At 43.5% G+C, this 12244-nt stretch overlaps 1 protein-coding gene across 1 annotated transcript in view; it reads right to left on the bottom strand.

The window, feature by feature from the left end:
* Positions 1-12244, bottom strand: part of STAT1 (signal transducer and activator of transcription 1) — a 1318258-nt gene that overhangs the window by 1068750 nt on the left and 237264 nt on the right. Inside the window, exon 4 of the mRNA XM_040441848.1 lies at positions 3774-3872. Coding sequence (XP_040297782.1) covers positions 3774-3872 — 99 coding nt within the window. The remainder of the gene's footprint in view (positions 1-3773; positions 3873-12244) is intronic.

Below are 12244 nucleotides of genomic sequence, written 5' to 3'. Positions count from 1 at the left end.
GAAAGATCAGGATTAGCAGAGCTTAAGAGGCCTGGCATTCTATTCATGAACCAGGAGGTGCAGGATGAACAGTGATACAGGTTGAACTTATTGTACTAAAAAGGGTCATGCTCTGGTGGCAAGGACATGAGGGGGAGTTCTAGTACTCCTTATTACTGTTTTGTTTTTGTTTTTTACCTTCTAAATTACTACAGTATTTAAATAAATAGTCATTCATACTGGGTACAGATTATGTCACTGAACTCTCTGTTTATGTACCGTATTTATCGGCGTATAACACACACTTTTTCCCCCTGAAAATAGGGGGCAAATGATGTATGCGTGTTATATGCCGATATTCATTGCGGCCCGGCAAAGATGCAGCATCACAGACTGCGCTGTATGAGCCGGGAGAGAGGAGGGGCTGGAGTCCGTAACTAGGGGCGGGGCCCGGTGCAGTCACTGTACTCTTACACCGGGCCCCGCCGCTCACCAAAGTATTTATAAACGTGAATCCTTATCCTGTTATTAAGTTGAACTAACGCTGCCCTCTCCCATGTTCCCATGTCCCCCCTGTATCCCCATAGCACTTACTTAAGCTTCAATACCAGGCAGAGCAGACGGCAGCAGTAACGTCACTCACTGACGTCGAGCGCCTGCTCCGCCCCCTTTATGAATGAAGCAGGCGGAGCAGACGCGCGACGTCAGTGAGTGACGTTACTGCTGCCGTCCGCTCTGCCTGCTATGGAAGCGTGTGAATCATAAGTGCTGTGGGGATACAGGGGAACATGGGAGAGCGCAGCGTTAGTTCAACTTAATAACAGGATAAGGATTCACGTTTATAAATACTTCGGTGAGCAGAGGGCTGGTGTATTGGGGGACACTGTTATGAGGGGGATCTGTGGATGACATATAGCAGTGTCATCCACAGATCCCCCCCATAACAGTTCCATCCACAGATCCCCCCACCCCATAGCAGTACCATCCACAGATCTCCCACCCCATAACAATGCCATCCACAGATCTCCCACCCCATAACAGTGCCATCCACAGATCAACAGTTGCTTTTACTGTCCTTTTACATTATTTACCTTATAAGTGGTAATAATATTAATAAAAAAAAGTTCTGAGCTACCCTTATTTTGCTTCAAAGTTCTTTATTTGAAATTGAATTTTTTTTCCTGAAATTTCCCTTAAAATGAAGGTGCGTGTTATACGCCGATAAATACGGTATATAGAGAGAAAAAAAATAATATTATACATTATATCTTCTTATTAACGAAGATAGAAAATAAAGTGCTATATAAATATAGACAGGAGATGGGTACAAAAGAATTTCCAAGGCATTAGATATACTATGGAACACAGTGAAGACAGTCATCATCAAGTGGAGAAAATATGGCACAACAGTGACATTACCAAGACAACTGGTCTGGGAGGCTACCAAGAGGCCTACAGCAACATTTAAGGAGCTGTAGGAATATCTGGCAAGTACTGGCTGTGTGGTACATGTGACAACAATATCCCGTATTCTTCATATGTCTGGGCTATTGGGTAGCTATTGGGTAGAGTGGCAAGACGAAAGCCTTTTCTTATGAAGAAAAACATCCAAGCCAGGCTACATTTAGCAAAAACACATCTGAAGTCTCCCAAAAGCATGTGGGAAAAGGTGTTATGATCTGATGAAACCAAGGTTGAAATTTTTGGCCATAATTCCAAAAGATATGTTTGGGGCAAAAACAACACTGCACATCACCAAAAGACCACCATACCCACAGTGAAGGATGGTGGTGGCAGCATCATGCTTTGGGGCTGTTTTTCTTCAGCTGGCACTGGGGCCTTAGTTAAGCTAGAGGGAATTATGAACAGATCCAAATACCAGTCAATATTGGCACAAAACATTCAGGCTTCTGCTAGAAAGCTGAATATGAAGAGGAACTTCATCTTTTAGCATGACAACGACCCAAAACATACATCCAAATCAACAAAGGAATGGCTTCACCAGAAGAAGATTTACGCTGCGTTGAGACCTGAGCGTACGGGATGGAGCGCTCTGTATGCGCGATTTTATGCGCGTTTACAGACACGGCTCCGGAATAAGCGAACGCCCATTGTCGCGCGTTCCCGGAAGTCTATGTACGGGAACGCGCGACAAGACGCCCCAAAGAAGCTCCTGTACTTCTTTGGGCGTTTTACAGCGCGATCGTACGCGCTGTGAAGCGCTCAGGTGAGAACCATTCCCATAGGGAAACATTGGTTCTTGCCTGTTGAGCGTTTTACAGCGCGTAGGAACGCGCTGTAAAACGCTCAGGTGTGAACCCAGCCTAAAGTTTTGGAATGGCCCAGCCAGAGCCCAGACCTGAATCCTATTGAAAATCTGTGGGGTGATCTGAAGAGGGCTGTGCACAGGAGATGCCCTCACATTCTGACAGATTTGGAGTGTTTTTGCAAAGAAGAGTCAAAATGTGTCATGCTGATAGACTCAGACCCAAAAAGACTGAGTGCTGTAATAAAATCAAAAGGTGCTTCAACAATGTATTAGTTTAAGGGTGTGCACACTTATGCAACCATATTAGTTTATTTTTATATTTTTTTTCTTCCCTCTATCTAAAAGATTTCAGATTGTTTTTAAATTGAGTTGTACGGTTTATAGGTCACATTAAAAGGTGGAAAAAGTTCTGTAATGATTTATCTTTGTCTCATTTTTTTACATCACAAAAACCTGACATTTTAACAGGGTTGTGTAGACTTTTTTTATCCACTGTATATATGTGCAGGAGGACTAGGAGTGGTCTGCGAGGTCACATGATTCAACCCATAAAGCACAGGAAGTGACGTGCGCCGACACTTAGGGAAGTGATGCAGGGAACAATCAGCAAGCATAATGTGGCCAGGGCTGAAAGGAAACTGTGGAGTGGATCCCAGGACAACAGTATCTACACGGACAGAGCCCAGGACTGCAGCGGTGAATGGGGAAGCACTGGCAGCAGATCACCTCTGAACACGGTGTCCGGGACTGCGGCGTAAGCAGGGAAACAGCGGCGCACAGTAGCCACTGTTACACCCTACAGCACTTTACTAACACATATGGGGAATTTCTGTAAACTGCAGAATCAGGGCAATGCACATTGAGGTTTATTTTGCAGTTAACCCTTGCTGTGTTGCAAGAAAAATTGATTTACATGAAAAATCTGGGAAAAAAAATTTAACTTTACCTCTATTTTCCTTTAATTCTTGTGGAACAACTAAAGGGTTAACAAAGTTTGTAACAACAGTTGTCAATAATTTGAGGGGTGTAGTTTCTAAAATGTTTTTATGGATGGTTTCTATTACGTAAGATCCTCAGAATCACTTTATAACTCAATTGTTGCTTACAAAAATGGTTTGGGAAATTTTCTTGGAAATTTGAAAAATTGCTTCTAAAATTCTAAGCTTTCTAACATCATAAAATAAAATTTACAAAATGATGCCAAAGTAAAGTAGACATATGGGAAATGATGACTTATAACTATTTTATGAGGCATTACTCTGTCTTAAAAGAAGAGAAATTCAAATTTAGTAAATTGTGGATTTTTCCAAATTAATCGACAAATATATCGACTCAAATTTACCACTGTCATGAAGTACAATGTGTCACAAGTAAACAGTCTCAGAATGGTTTGGATAAGTAAAGCATTCCAAAGTTATTACCACATAAAATGACACAGGTCAGATTTGCAAAAAAGGGCTTGGCCCAGGGTGGAAGAGGTTAATCTGCAAGGGTGCCTCTTTTTGTTTTACTCTTGCTTAATTACCTTCGTATATAACCGAGCATTGTCCAAAATTTTACTTTCTTCTTTTAAGCAGTTGTAAATAATCATAGCCATTTGTACAGGATCCTCTTGGAATAAATCCTACAAAATAAAATATGAAAACAATCAATTACGGTAAATAAAAAGAAAATACACGTATTTTTCACCCTATAAGACGTACCGGCCTATAAGACGCACCTAGGTTTTTGAGGAGGAAAATAAGAAAAAAAATATTTTTAACCAAAAGGTGTGCTTTTGGTGGGTTTTGAATTAATGGTGGTCTGTGCATGACACTATTATGGGGGATCTGTGGATGACGCACTGTCATGTGGGGGATCTGTGAATGGCGCTGTTATGGGGGATCTGTGGATGGCGCTGTTATGGGGGATCTGTGGATGGTACTGCTATGGGGTGGGGGGATCTGTGGATGGCATTGTTATGGGGTGGGGGATCTGTGGATGGCATTGTTATGGGGTGGGGGATCTGTGGATGGAACGGTTATGGGGGGGGGGGGGCTGTGGATGACACTGCTATATGTCATCCACAGATCCCCCTCATAACAGTGTCCCCCAATACACCGGCCCTCTGCTCACCAAAGTATTTATAAACATGAATCCTTATCCTGTTATTAAGTTTAACGAACGCTGGGCTCTCCCATGTTCCCCTGTATCCCCACAGCACTTACGAACAAGCTTCCATAGCAGGCAAAGCGGACGGCAGCAGTAACGTCACTCACTGACGTCGCGCACCTGCTCCGCCTGCTTCATTCATAAAGTGGGCGGAGCAGGCGCTCAACGTTAGTGAGTGACGTTACTGCTGCCGTCCGCTCTGCCTGCTATTGAAGCTTGTTCGTAAGTGCTGTGGGGATACAGGGGAACATGGGAGAGCGCAGCGTTCGTTAAACTTAATAACAGGATAAGGATTCATGTTTATAAATACTTCGGTGAGCGGCGGGGCCCGGTGGAAGAGTACAGTGACTCGCCCCTAGCTCCGGACTCCAGCCCCTCCTCTCTCCCGGCTCATACATCGCAGTCTGCGATGCTGCAGCATCGCAGACTGCGATGTAAAATAGAAGCATTCGCCCCATAAGACGCAAGGGCATTTTCCCCCCACTTTTGGGAAGGAAAAAGTGTGTCTTATGAGTCGAAAAATACAGTAATCATTCATAATGCATGCCTGGCTAGGATAAAACCTTGCCCAAAGTGGATATCATGTAACAAACCAACCACTGACAACTCATGGTCTCTCAGAATTTTGTGATGAGCACAGTTTTTCGTACAAATCGCAAGCATCCGCAAGCAAGTGCGGATGCAATGCGATTTTCACGCATGTTTGATAGGAGATGATGTTAGTAAATTGATTAACCTCTTAAGGACACATGAGGTATCGGTACGGCATGTTGTCCTGGTAACTTAAGGACACATGACGTATCGGTACATCATGTATAGTTCCGATCACCGCCGGCGGGCGGTGATCGGAACCCAGTGCCTGCTCAAATCATTGAGCAGGCACCTTGGCTAAATGCGCCAGGGGGTCCTGTGACCCCCCCATGTCGGCGATCGCAGCAAACCGCAGTTCAATTCAGACCTGCGGTTTGCTGCGGTTTCAGAAGTTTCTGATCAGACCGTGGGGATCAGAAACTTCAAATAAGCTCTAATCAGACTTTGTAAAGTGAAAATACAGTACACTATATAGTGTACTGTACTGCATTATACAGACATCAGACCCACTGGATCTTAAAGAACCAAGTGGGTCTGGGTAAAAAAAAAAAAAAGTAAAAAAAAAGTAAAAAATAAAAAAGCAAAAATCTAAAAACACATTTCTCACTCATTAAAAATGAAAAAAATAAATTTCCCTACACATGTTTGATATCACCGCGTCCGTAACCACCTGATCTATAAAACAGTCATGTTACTTTACCCAAACGGTGAACGCCATAAAAAAAAAAAAAATATGATGAAATTGAAATTTTGCCTACCTTACTTCCCAAAAAGGTAATAAAAGTGATCAAAAAAGTTGTATGTACGCGACAATAGTACTAATCAAACCGTCACCTTATCCCGCAAAAAATGATACCCTACCTAAGATAATTGCCCAAAAACTGAAAAAACTATAGCTCTCAGAATATGGAGACACTAAAACATGATTTTTTGGTTTTTGTTTCAAAAATGAAATAATTGTGTAATACTTACATAAATAAAAAAAAGTATACATATTAGGTATCGCCGCGTCTGTAATAACCTGCTCTATAAAAATATCACATGACCTAACCCCTCAGGTAAATACCGTAAAAAAAAAAAAGGTTTAAAAAATATATATTTTTTGTCACCTTACACCACAAAAAGTGTAATAGCAAGCAATCAAAAAGTCATACGCGCCCCAAAATAATGCCAATCAAACCGACATCTCATCCTGCAAAAATCATACCCTACCCAAGATATTTGCCCAAAAACTGAAAAAACTATGGCTCTCAGACTATGGAGACACTAAAACATGAAATCATTGTGTAAAACTTACATAAATAAAAAAAAATTGTATACATATTAGGTATCGCCGCGTCCGTGACAACCTGCTTTATAAAAATATTACATGATCTAACCTGTCAGATGAATGTTGAAAATAACAAAAAATAAAAACGGTGCCAAAACAGCTATTTCTTGTTACCTTGCCTCACAAAAAGTGTAATATAGAGCAACCAAAAATCATATGTACCCTAAACTATTACCAACAATACTGCCACCCTATCCCTTAGTTTCTAAAATGGGGTCACTTTTTGGGAGTTTCTACTTTAGGGGTGCATCAGGGGACCTTCAAATGGGACATGGTGTAAAAAAAAAAAAAAAACGGTCCAGCAACATCTGCCTTCCAAAACCGTATGGCATTCCTTTCCTTCTGCACCCTGCCGTGTGCCCGTACAGCGGTTTACGACCACATATGGGGTGTTTCATATGGGGTGTTTCTGTAAACTACAGAATCAGAGCCATAAATATTGAATTTTGTTTGGCTGTTAACCCTTGCTTTGTAACTGGAAAAAAATTATTAAAATGGAAAATCTGCCAAAAATTGTATCTCTATTTTCCATTAAATCTTGTGGAACACTTAAAGGGTTAATAAAGTTTGTAAAATCAGTTTTGAATACCTAGATGGGTGTAGTTTCTTAGATGGGGTCACTTTTATGGAGTTTCTACTCTAGGGGTGCATCAGGTGGGCTTCAAATGGGACATGGTGTAAAAAAAAACAGTCCAGCAAAATCTGCCTTCCAAAAACCATACGGCGCACATTTCCCTCTACGCCCTACTGTGTGCCCGTACAGTAGTTTACGGCCACATATGGGGTGTTTCTGCAAACTACAGAATCGGGGCAATAAATATAGAATTTTTTTGGCTGTTACCCCTTGCTTTGTTACTGGAAAAAATTGATTAAAATGGAAAATGTGCCAAAAAATCGAAATTCTGAAATTGTATCACCATTTGCCATTAACACTTGTGGAACACCTAGAGGGTTATCGACGTTTGTAAAATCAGTTTTGAATACCTTGAGGGGTGTAGTTTCTATAATGGGGTCATTTTTGGGTGGTTTCTATTATGTAAGCCTCACAAAGTGACTTCAGACCTGAACTGGTCCCTAAAAAGTGGGTTTTTTTTTGAAAATTTCTGAAAAATTTCAAGATTTGCTTCTAAACTTCAAAGCCTTGTAACATCCCCCAAAAATAAAATATCATTCCCAAATTTATCCAAACATGAAGTAAACATATAGGGAATGTAAAGTAATAACTATTTTTGTAGGTATTACTATGTATTATAGAAGTAGAGAAATTGAAACTTGGTAATTTGCAATTTTTTACCAATTTTTGGTAAATATATATATATTTTTTTTATAAATAAAAAAAAAGATTTTTTTTTTTTACTTCATTTTACCAGAGTCATGAAGTACAATATGTAACGAGAAAACAGTCTCAGAATGGCCTGGATAAGTCAAAGTGTTTTAAAGTTATCACCACTTAAAGTGACACTGGTCAGATTTGCAAAAAATGGCCTGGTCCTTAAGGTGAAACATGGCTGTGTCCTAAAGGGGTTAAAGTCAATTTAATGTATTATTTTCCCTCAGAACATGGTTATAAGGGAAAATAATAGCATTATTAATACAGAATGCTTACTAAAATGTGGCATGAGGGGTTAAAAAATAAAAAAAATTAACTCGCCTCATTCACTTGTTCGAGCAGCAGGCATCTTCTTCTTTATTCTTCTTTCAGGACCTGCTAAAGGACCTGCGCTGACATCACCGCGCTCAAATACGTCATTAAAGGTCCTTTGGCAGGTCCTGAAAGAAGAAGAAGAAGATGCCGGCTGCGCGAACAAGAAGATGACGTGAGTTAATATTTTTTTTATTTTTTAACCCCTCATGCCACATTTTAGTAAGCATTCTGTATTAAGAATGTTATTATTTTCCCTTATAACCATGTTATAAGGGAAAATAATAAAATCTACAGAACACCTAACCCAAACCCGAACTTCAGTGAAGAATTCCGGGTTCGGGTCTGGGTACCACAATCAGTTTTTTCTCATGCGTGTGTAAAATGCATTGCACTCGCGCGGAAAAAACTGAGCAACGCAATCGCAGTCAAAACTGACTGAAATTGCGTACACACTTGCACGATTTTCCCTGATCGCAGACGCAAAGCATCCGGACCTAATCCGGACAAGTTCGTCAGCAAGGGGCCTTCGAATCACTTAACTCATTTGGTTAGTTACGGGGCCAAAACTGACCAAATAACTCAAGTGTGAACTTACAGGTCAATGTTAGAGCCAGGAATAAAGAACAGTACAGTGGCCCAAGACTGTACTATAGAGTGAAAGAGTGCACTCCTATTACACAGTCGTCAGCTGATTACACATAGATTTCTACAGAACCTGTTCTGTTACACGCTGAGACAAGTAGTGTCCCCTTGACAGAGTGGAGAGGGTATCAGCAGTAAGTCTGTGTTTACGTCACTGTTTATTTTGCGCTTCTTTTCATCCATCATAAGAACATCCCCAAAAAAATGGATCCTGTATTTTGAGCATCGCCCTTCACACAGTCAGCATTTGCTCAGTAATCCATCACTATTGCTAAGGCCAAAAAAAGCCAGGAGTGGATCCAAAACAGAGATGACACGTGAACAGAATATTTGCATGTCTTCTGTGTTTTGCACCCACTCCTGCTTTTGGCTTCCAAATCAGATTCATGAGCATATCCTGATGCAAAATAGGGACCGCGTGATACAGGCCTTATAAATGCTCCAAAGATAGGATCCAGCATGAGTGCTCAACACAGTTGCCCAGTGACAGAGAGGTGAGGTGGCAACGGCATAAGGAGTCAAAACAGTGGCCCAGTCACAGAGTGGTGAGGGATGCAACAGCATAAGAAGTCAACACAGTGGCCCACTGACAGAGTGGTGAGGTGGCCACAGCATGAGGAGTGAACACCGTGGCCCAGTCACAGAGTGGTGAGGTGGGGGAAAAATCAGTGGCAGTAACAGCACAAGATGGTGGGTGGCAGTAGGAGTACATGGCAGCAGGTGTGTGGCATTGGGTGGGGGGCAGCATCCGAATAGTGGCTGAGGCAGGTGGGCAGAAGAAACGGGTCTCTTTATACAAAGTTTGGGTGTGACACCCAGAATGATCTAGTCTGATGCATCAGGCACTGGCGTGTGGAAATCCTGGCTGATCCACACCTGATTCATCTTCACAAAGGACAGTCTCTCCACATTTTGAGTGGGAAGGCGAATTCTCCTTGGGGTAACTATGCCCCCTGCCGCACTAAACACCCGCTCTGATGCCACACTAAAGGCAGGGTAGGAAATTTTGTCCAGGGTAAACTCAGCTATTATGGCCACAAATCAAGTTTGACTGTCCAGTCAGTCCAGGGGATCTTCCATGTGGGATGGCAGGGTGCAGTGTAAGTATGCCACCACATGCTGGTGCAGGATCTGCCCCATGTCTTGTTGCTGGTGGGTGGTTTCTTCACTAGGAAGGTGAAGAAAAGTGCTCAACAGAGACTCTAAACTTAAGTTGCTGCTGATGGAGCTGGGTACTGCTTCTGCCCCCCCCCCCCCCATCCCCCTCCAGCAGCCATGGCTGTGGAACTTAAGTGCAGAGGGCTCTCCAGGTCAGACCTTTGTGAGGATGGGTGAGGGCACACATAGGGAGCGGCCAACTGACTACATAGTAGTTCAGTTTATCCTCCCTTTCAGCAGGTGGAAAAAAGGCCGCCATTTTGGAGCGGTAGCGAGGGTCTAAAATGGTGGAAAGCCAGTACTGGTGTGGCTGGGCAGGAACCACATTTACCCAGTGGGTCATAAAAGACATATACTGTCAGGACATGAACCCAGGGACTCTTCCAACTGAGCTATTCAGCCTTCTGAACAGCTCCTGTGCTGAGCTGAAGCCTAGTTCCCTGTGCCCCTAGTTTCAGTTCCCACCTCCCTGATTTGCTCCACCCTGATGCCTGATTGAACATCCTATCTAAACCCAGCCTTGCACTTCCTTCCTTGCGAGATTATTGTGCTCTCAGCCTGTAATCAAGCTATCCTCTCCTGCTTTGCTGCAAATACTGACGTTCATCTTGTGCATCGACCACTGGCTTCCTCCTGACTACGGTATTTGCCTACTCCTCTAATAAAGTACGCTCATCTTGTGCATCAACCACTGGCTTCCTCCTGACTACGGTATTTGAATACTCCTCTAATACTGACGCTCATCTTGTGCATCGACCACTGGCTTCCTCCTGACTACGTTATCGGCCTTGCAATTACACCAAGTAGTTGCAATAAAAAACTCCGAACCAGACCCGAACTGTTACATATACTGTCCTTGACCATAGTTGCGACTCCACATGTCAGTGCTGCCATGAACTTTAGCAGACACCAATAGGCTCAAGGACTGGCCCACCTTCTGTTCACAATACGTATGCAGGGCTGGTAATGTCTTTTTGTAGAAGTAATGACGGCTTGGGACTCTTCACCTTGGTTCGGTACAAGGCATCAGTTCTCTGAAAGGTGCAGATTCCACCACATGGAAAGGGGGGGGACTGTAGTTCCAGCAACTTGGCCAGGAGCATGATCAGCTTCTGCACAGTTGGAAGAGCGCACCAATACTCTTGTCTTTTTGCAATCGCCTCTGTGATCGATTGCTGATGAAATGAGTGACGAGGAGGAGGAGGAACAGGAGCATCAGGACCAGTAGATAATGGGAAGGAAACACAACTCCCTTCTGCTCAGGTGGTGGAGCCTTGACTGCAGGAGAAGGGGTGCGGCCACTGGGTGATGCAGCGGTTGCTGCATCAGGCTGTACCACTACATTAGCGCCAGGGTTTTCCCAGGCCACATTATGGTAATGCTGCATGTGTTGATGCAGGGCAGTGGTGCCATCATTGGCACCCTGGTCACGCTTCACCTTCTGCCCACAGGTTCTGCAAATGGCCATGCTGACGTCCTCTGGAGGCTTGATGAAAAACTGCCACACCGTTGAGTATGCCATTTCCCCCAAAACACTCCACGCTGACTGCCTGCTACTACTGGCTCCATGAACCGCTACTTCTTTCCGAACAGGTAGGCTCCTGCGTAGTGGGCGGTCTACACCATTTACGTTTGGCTCTCAACCTCCCACTGCTACCACCATGCTGACTCACGGCCACACTACCACACTACTGGCTCAGCCGCTGCCTCACGCGCAAGCTGTCACCCTCTTCTCTTGATGATGAAGTGACTCTCATCATCATTACTTGCCTGCCTACTGGAGGAAGCAGCGGATCTCTCCTCCAGATCTTGGCTGGGAAGTAGATGCTGACTGTCCTCTAGAATCTCGTCCTCGCTGAAAAGTGGAGCCGACATGACGAGCATACAATAATTCTCAAGCTGAGGGAACAGAAAATGACAGAAGCAGGTTGAAGACAGGTGGGGGGATAGAGCTTATTCCCAGGCCATGCCAACTAAGTGTTGTGTCAGAGGAACCCACCGACTCCTGGCTGGGGGTGTCTGATGTCACTTGCGACAAAATAGAAGACTGAGTCAACCATTTAAGAACCGCTGGGTTGCTGGTCAAGACACGAACGCTAGATGACACTGGCAGCTCAGGCCTGTTGCTGCGACTGCTGCTGCCACCCCCCACTCTTCCATTCTTCTGCTGCTACTTCTGCCTGCTCCAGAAATCTTTTGGTCTCTGCCTGTTCCCTTAGAAGGGCCGGTCACATGTCTGTCCAACATACTGTAAATGAAAAGAAACTGCAAGGCTAAAAGAGCAATACTATCAGACTGCAATTTCACCCAGGAAGCAAGGATGAATAGACGTACTTGTATACAGCCAGGTCCATAAATATTGGGACATCGACGCAATTATAACATTTTTGGCTCCATACACCACCACAATGTATTTGATAGGAAACAAGATGTTCTTTAACTGCAGACTGTCAGCTTTAATATGAGGGTATTTACATCA

The sequence above is a fragment of the Bufo bufo genome, chromosome 7, assembly GCF_905171765.1.
Source record: "Bufo bufo chromosome 7, aBufBuf1.1, whole genome shotgun sequence".
NCBI lineage: Eukaryota > Metazoa > Chordata > Amphibia > Anura > Bufonidae > Bufo > Bufo bufo.
Note: the sequence above shows the minus strand (reverse complement) of the source record. Positions and strands in the feature narration are given on the sequence as shown.